Below are 16641 nucleotides of genomic sequence, written 5' to 3'. Positions count from 1 at the left end.
TACATACAAACATAAACCATCTTTACTCAACTAAACCATTATAAACCCAGGTTCATTCCATGGAAATCAGGACAGAGATTAGTTTTCAGAGTGACAAAAACCAAGGTGTCCCAGGGGTATGAGCTATAGTTCTGTGGAGGCGAGGGAAAAGCTGACTCAATGCCTTGGCATTCAAACCATACACAAAATAGCTCCATCTTATGTGTCTTCTGTGCTGGAGGGGGATCCAAAAGATGAATACCATGCTCTTGCTCTGTTTGTTTTTCAGTATTTACATGTCTGTCTTGTAAAGACATGCTTGTGTCTGGAGGGCTGGGCAAAGGCTGTCTGTCCTTCCAGGGAGTACAAACCTGAGGATGTGTCTCGTAAGAGCAGCATCACAACTAATCAGATATGGTGGTGGCAAATAAAGCCATTCTGAGGGAGTTAGTTACAAGGCATAAAACCTGGGCACTACCGCTGACGGCAGTGATGTGATGCAAGATGTGACCGTTCCTTGCAAACCTCCTGGGTTTTCAAGGTTTATGACAGCTTAGCGGTGGTTGGTAGTCGTTTCTGCTGCTGCTTGCTCTCTGCTACATTCCAGGTTGTTATTGCAGTTTAAAAACTAGGAAAAGGCATCCAGGAGTGTTGTCGACTTAGAAAACAGTAATGTTTCCTTGTTTGCCCAGATGATATGGTATCTTTGCTTTTGAATTATTTTTTTACTAAGCATGTTTCTTGTAAAGTTCTGTGTGATGGTATTTCAAATTGAATTTAGGAAAAAAGAACACTTTTCTTCCACCCTCTCATTAGAGAAAATCATCTGCACAGTTTGATGACCTATTTTCATTTATTCAGGAACTTGTGAGAAATCCTGCCTTGCCCAAATACTCAGAAAGGCTCTGAAAAAAGTCTTGGTTTTGAGATCATAGCTTTCTTTGTGTAAAATCCTACTTGGTTTGTGGATTAGTCACCCAAGTAACCTAATCCATATGCTAAAGTTCTCATATGATTGAGAAACACTAAGAACTGATTTTTTTTCTTTTAACTGCTTTTAATTTCTCACCTTGCATTTTTATTTTATTGAATGCAATACCCAAAGTAGTGATTTAACCCTTTAATGTATGTTTTAAAAATGTACACATACATACTTTTAAACCTGATGCTGCCAAACACTAGCCCCTCATGTGCATTTTATTTTTAATTATGGTAGTTGGAAATTTCTGCATGTAGTGGACAGCTTGAGAACTTTGTCAGCGGTAGGTTTCCAATTGAGACCTTCTATAAAAGATACGGTGCAACAGGCCTAGGAAAATTTGCAACACATGTAATGGCTAGGAATTTTTATTCCAGTAGTAGTAAAGGGCAGTTTATTCCGAACATGGAAATATTTCAGAATGTGATCATAAGTCCTCTACAGCTCCTAATGGATTTGAAAGTTCAGAATTTCTCATCTCGTGGTTTTAATTCTGTTAGCCTGCGATCTAGAGCTGATAGCTGCTCTGCACGTGTAAGCATAAGGCTAAGGCGACCTGAATTTAAAATAATTTTTTTTTTTTTTCTTAACTAAGAATAACAGAGTTGATTGGATACCATCCAGAGGAGCTGCTGGGCCGTTCAGCATATGAATTCTACCATGCCTTGGACTCAGAGAGTATGACCAAGAGTCACCAGAACTGTAAGTCACATTCTTATTTTTTTCATAGTTTGCACGTACAGCACAGCTTGCAGGTACCTAAATAAGTAGTTGAAAATGCAAATGCACCTTGTGTGCAGATATTCTCTGAGAACAGTATTTACGCTTTGCAAGAAAGGTTACCGTGCTTGTCTAGCTGAAACCTGATGATGATCTTTCAGAGGGTCTGATTTTTGCCATAGCTAAAACAAAACTGGGATGGTAGAGAGGAGAATTGCTGTCTCTCTAAGGGATAATATGAGGATCAGCTGAAAAAAAGCTGAGTTAGGCTGTACTAACCTGGTAAGAAGTGTATTTTCTGGTGGTATTGTCCTGGTGTGCTGTTGAGCTCGGCAGGAAAAGCAGCTGTAAAGGGCAATAGGAAGAGCTTATTGCAGTGTGTTTTTGAACGTCTTCTGCTACCAAATAACAACTATCTTCCCCACCCAAAACAGATGTGCGGGGAGACTTTCTAAAAGGGATATTCATTATACAAATAATATATACTGCTAGGAACAGCTTCTTCTTGTTGTTCTTATGCCTATGTGAACCGCCAGTTTTAGCTGGTTTTAATGTATAAAGTACCTGAATTATTCTGGGAGCAGAGATCAGATCCAAGATCTGTTACCCCTCTTCAACAGGCCACACTGTTACGCATCCTTTCTCTCTCTCACATATGGTGTCTTAAAATTATTTGATTTAAATCTTCAGTCTTTTTCCTTAGAGTTGATGCTATGGCTGGAGACACCATGGTGCACTGATGTACAAATGGCATTTCCCACCTCTGGCTGTGACAACAACTGAACCTAGTGCATGGGAGAGTTCTCAGCAATGAACACTAAAATGTTTGCTGCTGCTCTTTTTATTAAAAACAAAGCAAAGCTCCTAGATTGGATTCCACAAGCTAAAAACACCCCACCTTGTAGTTACTATGATTAAGGTCTTTGTGCCTCACAAGAAAGCCCGTGACTTAGGTCATATGTGTAGGGAATTGACCACCAAACAGAAAGTGTTTCTGTACTTCCCAGAGAAAAATAGCAGCAAAGAATAACTGTCTGACCTTAAGGGGAAAAGGGGGAATATGTGTTAGCTCTAATGGCAAGGATTCAGGACAGCTTTGAGTTGAAATATTACTTGAAAGAATGTTTGGCAGTGATCAAAGTTGTGTGCTGTAAAACGGTGTTGGTATGAATCATCCTGTTTCCAGAGCTGCTTTTTAAAAAAAAAAAAAAAAAAAAAAAAAAAAAATAATCACACTGTACTCGGAGTTGTCTGGGAATGTATTTGTGAAAATTCTTTCTTAGGTAATGTGTTCATGCTTGTAACAGTGAATATGAATTAGTGATATTCATAGATAGGATGTCTGTACCCTATGCTGGGCTATCGAGTCATCCTGAGCAATCAGTGGGTATGCTGCACTGTTGCTTTTGAATTGTTGTGTTGCATTTTGAAGAACTGGATGACACTGGGGAGGGAATGAAATGAGAGCTGGCAGTCTCTTTGGTAACAGGAGTAAGAGAGCAAACCCTTGCTGGTTGTCCCTATCTAGTTAATTAAATGAGACCACTGTGTTGGGACTTGTCCATGTAAAAATTTCTAGAGAGTTTCTAGTACCCATCTTGATCAGGCATTGATTGAGGTTGCACCTCACTCTAGCAGTTCAGTTCCCCTCATGTAGTGCAGAGCTTACGTCTAGATGCCATTTGTGCCTACTGAAAAGGTCTGCGTCCTATGAACTGTTGCTGTTGGGCATGAGGACTGATTCAGAAGCAGAATTAAGGCAAGGGAAAGTCTAGAGGAGTGAGTTATACTAACAAAAGTGCTCAAGGCACTGCACACAGTGCACAGGTTATAAATATATAGGATGAAACTCTTCCATAGTGTTTATGATGGCACAGGATAAGCAAAGACAATCTTTACTGTTGGAACCACAGGACCAGAGTCTACGCTGTGATAAATGCTGTTGCCCACAACAGAACCATGAGTTTACATCACCAGCAAATAGGACCTCTTTAGTTTTTCTAAGATAAATGCTTCCTGTGTCTTCTGGGACAGTCAGGCTTCTTACCAACTTGGAGAACCACCACAAAGGCAAAGTGACAGCAAGCTGTGACTTGTGAAAACACACATAAGCCCTCTGAATAGGAAATCCCTAGGTTTTATAATGTATGCCATTGAGATGTTGCCTAATGCACAGGGTAACCAAGCAGGTATACAGCTTACACAGAACTTTACTAGTTCTTCCTAGCAGGTAGCTATACAGAACTTCTTAGTTCTTCCTGGCAATGGTCTTTCATACATGGAAATATCCACCTCAAAATTCATGTTCAGTACACTTTTATTTATTAAACAATAATTTTTATTAGAAATATGCTAGGTATAAAGTCTATATTTATGCAATAATACAGTCATCAATTCTGGCAGTGCCAACCATTTAGTATTGTAAAGATTCATAGAAAATAGAGGAAGGAGGCTGAAGTTTGAAGAGAGAGAGGGAGAAAAACCTCAAATGAGTCTCTTGGATAGAAGCAGAAGTCACTCCCTTTCCTTCCTTCTAATTTAGTGATAAATCATGCTTATTGCAGTTTCACTGTACTGCAGGGTCTTTTTTTTTTTTTTCTTGAGGTGAAATAGCAACTTCACATTCGCTTGAATATAATAGTGTTTGTGTCCTTGGCTGGAAGTATAGTTGCCCATAGAATATGAAAGTCTTAATTAGTCACCATCAAATAAAAGATTAGAGTGCATTTGTCAGTATTTAGCCTGCCCAGGTTTTCACGTTATGCACACAAGATGAAAATCTCTGTTTTGTTACATAAATCTACACAGAAGATTGACTATAGAGCTGTATTTTTCAATTCAGCAATTAATAATCTATAATAGCTTCCAGTTGAGTCTTGTTGCCATTAAAGCCAATGGGGATTTTGCTGTTGACTTCAGTGGGGAGCAGAATGTCACCATCTGCAGAAATTCAACAGGTCTTCCAAATGAATCGTATTTCTGAAGTGTCTCTCAGCAATTAAAAAATAAATTTTGTGTTCAGTAAAATTCATCCCGGCCTTCCCCCTTTCTCCATCCAAAGATAAGGAATATAATTGGAGCCTATTTCATTGAGCTATTACTAGTTCTGTGAAGATAAAGGTAATATATGCTTTTAAAAAAAAAGAGAAGTGAGAAGTTCACTCTCAAGGCAGAACCTTAAATGTAGCGTTAGTAACAAAGCAGTTACAAATGTATTAGTAATTTATGAGATTACCCCACGGAGGGTTTCTGCTGTACTTTATTATATCAGAACATGACATGCTTTGAATAATAATAATAAAAAAGATTAAAGCAGTAAAAAGCTTCTTTGTAATGTAACAGGCGCCTACACTGTGACTCTTATTGATGAGCTGATGATTAGGAAGCAGTGTAATTATGTTTCACAAGCAGAGCAGAACAGTCCAGTCACTAAAACACTTTGAAATGAAAGCCTTTTGATTTTGTTCCACCAGAAGTATTTAATCAATAAAAGTAATGTTCTACTTTGTCTAAATAAACTAAATGAAGGATGATTAAATACTCCTAGGAAGAAAACAAACAAAGTTTAGAGATAGAAGGATAAACAGCGCAACAATTATCTGCAAAACAGTTGTTGCATTTCACAGGCCTGGATTTGTACATTTGTACGGTAGAGGTGTAGCAGAGACTTGACAATAAATAGCGTCTGTTATTTGCCACAATCACAAGGAATTTTTTGTACAAAGACTGCAGAATCAGGTTTCCAGCCTTACTGAGTCAAACTGCATTATTTTTAGGGCATTAGTTTGATGGCATACTGTCTTCATGCGTAAAATCTGTTTAAAAGGAAAGATTGCCAACATGGTCAAAAGTTTAGCTGAGCCAGTTCCCACTTTTGTTACTCAGTGCAACTACGTCTGCTTACAAATACAAAACTCTTATTAACACGGGTACTGCTTGCATACTCCAGCCCTAATTTTATTGCCGTTTATCGACAATATTTTTCCTCAACTGACAACTGTGAGTTGCAAAGCAATATTCATTGCTTTTCAGGAGAGGATTTACATCTTATTTTACATCTCCAGAGTCCAAAACTCCACACTGAAAAACTCATTCTCTTTAAATATTACAAAATATTGGGGGGGAGGGGCAGATTTCACCATTCAGACATCTAGAGCAAGTTTTAAACCCAAGTTGTACTATTGTCAGTTTATTGCTTGAGAAACACAGCCCAGTCCAAAAAAACATTTTGAGTTAAACATTATTTGATTTGTCACGTGGGTCTTGGTTCCTAGGCTGCTAATTGCAGAGGAACAACACAGTTCAAGCAGAGAAAGAAATCTAATAGTTCAGCTTTACTTTTTCTTCTAGGCAAACCAGTCCCAATTACCATCCTTAATTTTGATACTTTTTAGAGTGCTATTAATTCTTCAGCCTCCCAACACCAGTGCTGTTCTAGTGCCACTTTCACTTTTATTTGTGGTGTTGATGTCTGAAGCCCCTAACTCTTACGGTTTAAATCTATAACTATTTTTATACTTTAAGATTTTTTAAATTTTTTGTGAGTATATCTGACTGTTGGGCTTATCCATCACCTAAATAAGGAAACCATTAAATAGTTTCCTAGATAAATTCACTTTTCTACAGATCAGCTTGGGAACCCAAACTGAGGCGCTTCTAGAACAGGGACTCTCAAAAAACATGTAGCCAGCAGGCATTATTTTGGGGGCAGATGGGATCTTCTATTAAATTTTTAAAATCCCACACTCTGATCTGAATATTCAGACCACAGACCATCTTAAGAGCTCAAATGCCAGAACTCAAAATTCCAGTCTTGAGCGGAAACTTCAAATGAACACCCACTTTTATATTTAAAATGGCTGAATTTTCCCAAAGTTAAACAACCTTGCTAACAAATGTCTTAGTGCAGTTTTTTTTGTAATGAAAACTCAGGAGCAGGTTTATTTAAAACAAATGTTACGTATTGTGTGTTCATGTCCTGCTGCATTATTTATATCTCTCTGCCCTCTTTTCTCAGTGTGTACAAAAGGTCAAGTAGTGACGGGCCAGTACCGTATGCTTGCCAAGCACGGTGGATACGTATGGCTGGAGACTCAGGGAACGGTGATTTACAATACGCGCAACCTACAGCCTCAGTGTATCGTCTGTGTCAACTATGTGCTGAGGTAAGTTGTACAGGACAGAAAAAACACGTCTGGATTCATGTGCTGGAAGAAATGCAATAATCAGAGGAACTTTTGAAGGGTCTATTTATTCAGTGTTGTTATTCTGAAATCAGTTTAGTCATGTTTGTTCAGTCTTGTTTATTAATGTTAGACATCAATGAAAAATGTGACATGCCCGTTCCCATACATGCTGTTGAAATACACCACAGCCTTTCTCTTCTGCAGAGTGGCTGCCGTGCTGATACAACAGAGTATAAAGCCTGCACTGAAGATTTTATTGTGTAACACAACTGCTAATGTGTTTTGGTTTTCTAATGCTGTGACAGACAGATAAAATTAAGTAGTAATTGTACTTTATGTTGCTAGGATAAGCTGTTTACCACCTCAAAACTCCAATCAGGAGTTTTGCCGCTGTTTGGCAAAACTCAAGTATTTTTGGTCCGAGATGGGGCCAAAGTAGGAAATACTCATTTGAGTGATAGTCTGGGTCATTATAGCCTCGACTACATCCCTTTAAAAAGCAGAGCAACAAAGGCCTGAGCATTCCCACAGAAGTCCTGACCACACTCTCTGCGTCATCTGAGATGGTGGTGCTCAGCAACGCTGGAACCATGCCTCGCCTGTCGAGAGCCTGGCGTGCAACCCAGAGAGTCCAAAATGCTTGTACGGGCCCCAGAGTTAGAGAGTTTATACTGCCTACATTACCTGCATCTTTTTTTTTTTAGAGTGCAAAATGCCTAAAACCTATTTTCTTGTTAGTGAAATTGAGAAGAACGATGTTGTGTTCTCCATGGACCAAACAGAATCGCTCTTCAAGCCTCACCTGCTGACAATGAGCACTGCCTATGAGAGCAGCATCCCCGGGACAGAGAAGAGCAACTTCTTGTTTACTAAGTTAAAGGAGGAACCAGAGGAACTTGCTCAGCTGGCACCAACACCTGGCGATGCTATTATTTCCCTGGATTTTGGTTAGTGTTTGTATAAATAATTTTTGTGCAACAAAGAACCATGTGTGAGCCTACATTTAGAAACTTAATAGACAAGGTCTGTTTGCTGTGTGTACAATTTGGGAGTAATGGCTGTAAGAGCCCATGTGCTCACACCAGTGGAAAATTTCTGTGAATGAGAGCAGAATCAGGCTTTCTTGCTGACTAAACAACATAAAGTCTGTGCCAACTTATTGTCATGGCAACTAGGAGCAGTGTTTACTTTTAATGAATAGCTGCAATTATATCATAACACAGCACAAGCTAAAAGCATTTATTAATATTGTTAAAACTCCATCCAGGGACACAGAAGTTTGAGGAAGCCCCTGCCTTCACCGGTGCTGTTTTGACACCAAACAAAGCATGGCCAGTAGAAATGAAAAGCCACGCTGCCCAAGGCGAAACACTGACAATACCATCCTTTACGATGCCTCAGATTGCACCTGGCAGCAGCACTCCAAGTGCAAGCAGCAACAGTAGCTGTTCTACGGTAAGAAAGGCTTTAAGAAAAATGTATGTTATGTTTTGTATGTAAGCCCCATCAATATATATGTGCATGATGTTTTTATGTTAGCAGTCCTGTATCATTGTTTATTAACAAGGCCCAATAAGCATCAATATTAAGCATCAGTGGCAAAAACGTCAAATGGAAACTATAGCCTGCCTTTACATTGCACTCCTAATTTTCTCCCAGCTGTCCCTCAGTAATTACTATAACCTATAAAACAACTACTAGAAGAAGATGCTACCACCATTCATAGATTTAGCCTTAATAAGAAGCCAATGTAAAACAGCGCAGTGGCTAGCAACATTGCCCCAGCCCCATCCTCTTTCTGTTCGTTGACTGGAAACTATAGCCTTTAGACTCAGGCTTTTGAGAGCAGCTCCATGGAGTTCCCTGCTGAAAGAATGAACATGTTTTCAGGGTGTTGTCCCCAAGACCTAGAGCCACTCTTAGCTGGCCTTTAATAGAGGATGTCCAACCCTAAGAAAGGCTTTGAGGTATTGCTAAGCATCTCCCTTTTTGAAAAAAGTCTGTCATAGTGTACATTTCATGTTCCTGGTCTAAAGATGACAAAAAAACATTTAAACCAAGATGACATTTAGGTTCCTGTATTGGGTGCCTATGTTTTGCAGTGACAAGTAATCTTGTGTTGGAGAAAAACATGATAGAAGCAGACAGTTTTGGTTCTGAGGGCACTATATATACAGTCTGACCATTTGCTTTTCATAGGAAAGAATTGAACTGAATAGTACAGTATAAATGGCACAATGCTAAGCCAATACTATGGTTGTCTTGCTGCTTATAGCAAATTCTTATTTCTGTGCAGCCAAGCAGCCCAGAAGATTATTACAGTTCTGTGGATGAAGATTTTAAGATTGAGGTGATTGAAAAACTTTTTGCCATGGACACAGAATCAAAAAGTCAGTGTACCTCCCAGGTAAGGATCTAGTATCTCTTTCAAAAGCCACTGCTAGTAGGTAGTACAGATGCATGCTGTAGGTGCAGATACCGTGATAGAACATGCAGACCGCGTTTGCACATATACACCAAAGTTTTGATGCACAACACTAACAAAAACACACGCTTTCAAAAGCTAGGGTGCAAATTTCTATCTCTAACTCTCTGAAGCAAGTGCTTTAGGGTGTCACTGTGGCAGCACTGCTAAAAAGAAATCAGCAGATAGCTTTCAGAATTTGGAAGCTTCTGTAGACTGGATAAGGAATACAGGCAGCAGCAATTTTTTTTTTTAATCTGATCTGATGACTAGCAAGTAAACATCCTTTCTAGAACAAAATATAAACAAACTAATTCTTGGAAAATGTCAAAATGAGAAAGGAATGCCCCTCATAGCACATATCTCCTTTAACTACAAAATTAAAACTGTCATTTTGGATATATTCTTCTTGTCTTACTTCTTGGAATATTTCAGAGAGATGTGACAGTTGCTTGCACATAAAGTAACATACAGTCTCCATCTCCTGCATTCTAATCAGGGTGTAAGTGTGGGAATTCCCTTTATAACTAACTCTCTTATTCCTCCACTATTATAACACTGCATCAAGTGAGCTAGTGAATAAAAGGTGTAGGCCTGATTGAACCCACCTCACTTGAGAGACTTAATTGAAATGCCTTTGTTAAGAACTTATACTTCTTTATAGTTAAGAGAAAGGAACAGGAATTGCTGGCTGGCAGCTCAGACCTTACACTCATTTCCTTCTATTAATCCTACAGAAAGTTTAGGGTGACTGGGGTCCAAATGAGGTGCCTCAGTTTGCCAGTGCAATTTTCAGACTGGGGTCTGTAGGCTGTAGTCCATGTCCTGAAGAAATTTCATCTAAGTCTGGATATAGAAACAGCAATGAAAGAAATAGAAAGAGTGAACAGGTAGGAGGAAAATGTGGATCAAGATCAAACTCAGTGCAGGATTTGACACGTGCAAACCAGATTTGCCAGATTCAGCATTTGCTTGGTCAGGTGTGTCCCACCACATCAACAGCTTTGGTGGGGAAAATGAGTGTTAGAAAAGTGTCCCTGTCATGAGCTGACTGGTGGGCAAACACTGATTTCCCTCTCTGTTCAGCTCTGATTAAACTCCAAAAGAAAAAATTTAAATATGATTAGTCCTCTAAAGGGGGAAAAAAAAACCCAAAAAGTGCAGTAGTATCCTTCCAACTACATTTTTAAAACATTTTGCATTTTTTGACACATTTTTTTCATGTAGCTGGATTATGAGAAAGCTGAGTTTTCTATTTTAGCATGAAAAAGCCTGAAGTTGAACTACATGCCACATGTTGTAGTCTTGGCAGACAAGTTATTCAAAGTGTAATAAAACACAAGATCTACTTCAGACCACACTGATACTGCAGGCTGTGTGGAAGTGGATTTAGCAAATACTGCTTATCTGAGAGGTTTTTTTCTTATGTTTATTGTCTTTCTTTGCTGATGATGATATAATGAACATGTGTGCTAGTCATAGAAATAAGACATACTTAAATAGGAGCTGGCCAGTTTCATGTAGGTAAATTTGGCATACAGTGATTTTTTTTAGCTTCACATCTACTGGTATTCCGTATCACACTAACTCCCACAACACTGATTAACTTCTAGTTTCTTTATGAACTTACTTTATGTAGACTGACTTCAATGAACTGGACCTTGAAACCTTGGCTCCTTACATTCCTATGGATGGAGAAGATTTCCAGCTCAGCCCAATCTGCCAGGAAGAACATCCTCTCTCTGAAAGTGCACAAAATACCCAGCAGAGTCTAAGTAGCATGAGTACCATCTTCCAACCCCTCGCTTCTGCTTCACAGAATCAGTTCCTCCCAGAGAAATATTGCCCACAGCTATCAAATAAAAACATTAACCCTGGTCATGGGTCCCTGTCATCAGTGTTCTTCAAAAATGTGAGTAGGTCATCGCTGCCACCATACCATGACCAAGCCAGTACTCCCCTGTCTTCAATGGGAGGAAGACCAAACACCCAGTGGCCACCTGATCCCCCATTAGAATATGTTCCTGCTAAATGGAGACTCATGGATAAATACTCAGGATCCCTATCAAGTTCCCCCTCAGGGCCACCAGTACATTCTCCAAACATGTCCATATATAAAAAAAGGTAAGAGTTTTTGAGGTATAACTATGTATTTTACTCAAAAAAATATTTTGGGGGATGAGGGGAGTCATAATCTTGAAAAATTATTTTTCCCAGTTCAGCTGGAATGGTTGTTTTGATAAGCATCAGACTGCATCTCTGGGGAAATTAGTGTGGTGCTCTCCCAGTGGCAGTCAGTCTGGTGGAAGCAGAAGTGGGCTAATTTGTCATTGCCTGTAAGAATGCATGAATGGATTTCCTGATGGTCAGGTAAAAATTATACCCCAGTAATTTTGCAAAGCCTGCTTGACTTTATGCAGTTTCAGAAAAATACTGAAAAGGCTTACTGGCCCAGCAGTAAGCTGGGACCCATGCATACTTTCTTACCTCACATACATTTTTTGCACAACAGAAAATAGGGGAGAGGGAGAGATGACAGTACATTTATTGTTGTCATATGTAAATACTACAACTAAGATTTAAAATTACAGGCTTTTCTTCTACAACCCTTCCTCACCTTGTTCACTTTCTTACACATGTGAACAGTATGTGATGAGATGTAGATCAGAGTCTACAGTCCTAGAAGTTGCCTATCATAGCTAGAAGTTTCTCTGTAGCTCCTGGGTCTTCAGTGTTGGTCATGCTAAAACATTCAGGAAGCGCACAAAATAGCAATGGTCATTTTAAAATATGAAGCTGTGCAGTTTTCCTGCATTTTGCTTTCTTGGTCGCAGAAATACCAGTGTCTGCATATGCATCTGGAAAGAGAGGTTTGTCCCCAGACAGTAACCTGTGTGTTCATGTTTAGTATGCAAAGGAAGGGGACCGGTGTGGCTCTCAACATCCTATCCTTAAAAATCTCATGACATTTTTATGTCTGTCTGGAGATCCCTAGAGGCTGTTTATGCTAGACTTCCATTACTCTTTGATCCCAAAAGTCAGAAGTTTCCAAACCTTGTGGTATGACTAACAAAAGGAAATAGAAACATTTGACGTTTGAGGTCTGCCCACTGTCGTGTGTCAAAGACACCTTAAATGTTTTTAAATGAAAGAAGAATCTGTATAAAAGAACAAAATGGTTTCTGTTTGCCTCCCTGCTCACTCATCCAGAGATCTTTTCTCTACAGGTCCCTGGATGCTTTTGGGCAACGAGGCATAGATGTAAACCCAGCAAGACTTGCTCTGTCTAACAGTTTGAAACTGAAGCGACAACTGGACTATGAAGAACAAGCGTTGCGACAGCCGAGTGGGGTAATCATAAGAAATGCATCCCCTTCACAACTTTGGACTCACCATGGGCAGTGTAATTATTTGTTTTGCTTTTCTTTACATTCTAGGGAGATCCATCTGTCATTAACCCATCTCACCTAATGTGGAAGAGAATGAAATTTCTCAAAGGGGACAACTGTTCCTTGATGACAGAAAAGAAGTCTCTCAGCACAAGTGTTCTTAACGGTAAGACAAAAGAAAGAGGTTTTGCAATGTTACATATTGAAACAGAATTTTAAGACAGGTTAAATAGAAACAGACTCTTTTAATATGAAATGTAAATAAGGTCTGTAAATACTACACTAAGCTAGAAGTGAAAAGATCAGGTTGTATCACCAAGAGCTGAACAATTTAAGGTACATTTGATAACTACCAGATAGTTGGTTTCATGTATGTTCACACTCTTGCTTTGGAGGTAACAGAGATCAGCTTAATGGGGATGCGTTTACCTCATGCTGGTCCAGGGTGTAGACATCTCAGAGCTAGAACTGATACCTTCTCTCTACGACATTGTGTTTCTTTATACAAGCATATTTTGGGTGCAATACTACTTCTAGAGCTAGTGCTGTTTGTGGACTTCCTTTGTGACAAGATGCCTATGCCATGTGATTGTCATGCTGAGGAGCAACTTTGCTTTGAATTAGTATTATCTATTATAATTATTACACTGGATTAATTAAACTATTTTTCCTACTATGTAAATTAGATGAATTTGTCTGTAACTCGAGAGGTCTGAGCCAACCAATGAATCAACAGCAGCAGCAACAATCCCCCTGTGGCAGTCCTGGTGAGAATTTGAAAGCAGGAGCCTTTCCCCCCCCATTTTACAGTTCCCATCATCAGGCCTATACTGTCCAGCCAGCTTATAAAGCATCAGGTAAGAGCTGCCAAATACACAAAGTGGAAAATGTGGTATTTGCTTCCAGTACTAATTCCATGAAAGAAGAAAATTAGTTCTCTTGTTTAGTGTGAAACTTTAATGTTTACATTTATAATACATGAGGAAAAAATATTTTTGCTCTTCGTTTCAATTAAACTTAATACCTTTTTACCTTAGAGGTCCAGTCATCCTCCATCCATACTCTTGTGATGGATTTGATTAAATTGTACTAAACAGCTTCACTGCATCATTGATATGGGAGGTTTGCAGGTTAGAGTCTTAACATGTGCCTTCTAAATGTTAAAATAAGTAATTAAAAGGGGACGTGTATACATCTATATGTCCCCTTTAATATATAAGGGGAGTGGGTGTCAATTTAGAAACTGTTGTCTACTACAGCTTTCTTCATCTGCACCAATATAATTTTTCTCAGAACAATTTAAAGTGGAGGGTGGAGGTGAAAAACTGCATGTGTCCATGTGACACAACAGTTAAGGGAGAGTGATGCATAGGCTTGCTCTGAAACCCGTAACTGCTGGTGGTTTGAGGCATGTTGATGTAAACACAAAATGAAATTGTAACTGGTATAAACAGAAGAGGGAGGAGAGGAGAAGAGTCCTCTGACTCTCTGGTCTCAGCACCATGACTGACTTCGCTAATTTCTTCCAGGTATGACCAGTCGCCTGCTGGGGCCCTCCTTTGAACCCTACTTGTTACCAGAATTGACGAGATATGACTGTGAGGTGAACGTCCCTGTTTTGGGCAGTTCTACACTTCTGCAGGGCAGCGAACTGCTCAGAGCACTAGACCAGGCAACCTGAGCAATCCTGCAATATTCCGTGGCCTATACTGTTCAAAACAGCTTCAGTTTTTAAATATATTTTTGCAAGTAGACAATTTCTAATACCAGTACACTTTTACAGGATTTTACTTAGATATTGAACCTGTCCACGTTACCAAATAGTGGCCTTTTGAAGTTACTCACTTTATTATTCTTACTAAAGAAATACATCTACTGTATTTTCTGTATTGCAATTAAAGTGTTGCTTAGAGAGTTTGATTACCCTCCCCTTATCTCATTACCTATAATTTATACACTGAAATTTGCTTCAAATTTCATGCTAATAAAAAGCTGTGGTATAAATGCCTCATCATGTGATACTTTGGCTGCAGTACTGCAAAGATTTATTTTTATTGCCAAAGATGAATGAAACAAATTAGATCTCCAACCACAGTTTTTTGTCAATCTGCCAAATTGAAATCCTTTAAGTCTTTCTGTTTTCCAGCATTTATTGTATTGTAACTTTAATAACTTTTGGAAAAGCATAGTAAAGAAAAATCCCAGCCTTCTGCCTCCCCCCCCCTTTCATTTTTACAGACTTTGTTGAAAGAAATGTGAATGGTGAACTGCAGTGTTTGTGGGTATCTGTGAAAGTTGCACGCTGTAAGATTTTTTTCCTCAGAAGCAAGCCATGTTCTCAGCTGCCTTAACCTGGCTTAGCTCTACTGTCAAGGGAGTCCTACAGATTTACCCCAGTGGAGGATTTAGACCTGTGTTTTTGCTTGTGTTGAGGTTTCTTGTTTTGTTCTTTGTAGTTTCCTTTATTTTTTACACAAAACAGATATTTTTTTTTAATTTCTCTCTGGGTCAGTTAATCATCTCTTGGTACTTTTGCTATATCTAGGACACAACAACTTTAAGAGCCGTTTCTGCTAGAACTAGTAATATTTGTTATGGTGTTGCTGATACTTCAGGAATCTGACCAGCATCCAGCACTAACACCTCTGACTAATGTTACCCTTTTTCATTTCATATGCTAGCTAGCAATATAATTGCAAAATTGAATTGTTAAAACTAAAAGTTATATTTCCCACTATATTAGGCTAACTCAGTTATAAGTAGACAAAAAGAATTAAGGATTGTGTAGTAAGTAATAAAAGGCAGGTAAGCAGTTCTGACCTTAAAATACATACAGACCTAGATATATGTTGGGATATATAATCTTGTTTCCTCCACTGGTATAAATCATCATCACAGCTTCATTGAAGAAAATGCAACTGTGGCAATGTACAAAAGATAACAAAGATATCATCTTTTGAGACTTCTGATTCTGCTGAAGCCTGGTTTATAAAATTGCTATATACCATGCACTGACACTTGCAGAGAGGGAGCCTTGGATTCACAGAGCACTTCAGATTTCCCTGTGTTAAGTGAGTCTTAACCACACATACTTAGAAAAGCTGAAGATCTTTTGTTATTGGTACATAATGTAAAAAAATATGATAGTCCTATCTTTCAAGAGTTTATTACCAAAAATAATCTGCAACTACAGTGAAGTTATTACTGTGTGAAAAAAATATATTGTAAGCATCAAAATCTGACGACAACTGGCAATCCAGATTTGACAAATTTGCAGTAGCAAGGACTTAAAGGCTTCAAGGATTAAAGACACTTGAATACTGCTCTTCTGTTTCTTATTTGTGTAGTTTCAGCATTAAAAATGTTATACCCTAACAGTTTACTAAAAACACTCTGAAAAAATATTCCATGTCTTAATATTAATCATACTTTTTATTATAATTATTTTATAATCTATATTGCTGAATTCTTATTGACAATATTATAACTGTATGGGAACTTTAACTTGATAAGGAAATGTATTTTGACACTGATACCTTATTAAAGTATACTGATCCTAAATTCTTTGTGACTCATTTGCTATGAATTTGTTATTTGTTGTATCATTGTAAAACAAAAGTATTTATTAAATTATTTATAGAAAATAAAGGTTTGCATTGATCTTTGAAGAATGAAAGAACAAAGAAAGAAGTTATCCATATTTGAGAGCTCAGAATTAGCCTGCCAAAGGTCTCTACCACCAACCTCTTTGTAGAGTTTACCCAGCTTTCCTCAAATGGAGAATTAATGCCCTGCAGACCACCCTTGTGAAACATGTCCTGGTGTTCAGACTGTTGCTTCCATTTCAAAAGTGTCTTTATGTCCGGGGAGCTGAGGGTGCCTCTTGTCATGCCAGTCTTTTTTTTTTAAAAAAAAAAAAAAAAG

The 16641-nt window shown here is 38.5% G+C and overlaps 1 protein-coding gene across 1 annotated transcript in view; it reads left to right on the top strand.

Annotated features, from left to right (window-relative positions):
* EPAS1 (endothelial PAS domain protein 1) overlaps positions 1 to 16359 on the top strand; it is a 41430-nt gene extending 25071 nt beyond the window's left edge. The window contains exons 7-16 of the mRNA XM_074897079.1: positions 1554 to 1660; positions 6696 to 6843; positions 7603 to 7811; positions 8132 to 8319; positions 9161 to 9271; positions 10968 to 11452; positions 12556 to 12679; positions 12766 to 12883; positions 13404 to 13574; positions 14247 to 16359. Coding sequence (XP_074753180.1) covers positions 1554 to 1660; positions 6696 to 6843; positions 7603 to 7811; positions 8132 to 8319; positions 9161 to 9271; positions 10968 to 11452; positions 12556 to 12679; positions 12766 to 12883; positions 13404 to 13574; positions 14247 to 14398 — 1813 coding nt within the window. The 3' untranslated portion in view covers positions 14399 to 16359. The remainder of the gene's footprint in view (positions 1 to 1553; positions 1661 to 6695; positions 6844 to 7602; positions 7812 to 8131; positions 8320 to 9160; positions 9272 to 10967; positions 11453 to 12555; positions 12680 to 12765; positions 12884 to 13403; positions 13575 to 14246) is intronic.
* Positions 16360 to 16641: the final 282 nt, after the last annotated feature.

The sequence above is a fragment of the Athene noctua genome, chromosome 1 (genome assembly GCF_965140245.1).
Source record: "Athene noctua chromosome 1, bAthNoc1.hap1.1, whole genome shotgun sequence".
Classification (NCBI taxonomy): Eukaryota; Metazoa; Chordata; class Aves; order Strigiformes; family Strigidae; genus Athene; species Athene noctua.
Note: the sequence above shows the minus strand (reverse complement) of the source record. Positions and strands in the feature narration are given on the sequence as shown.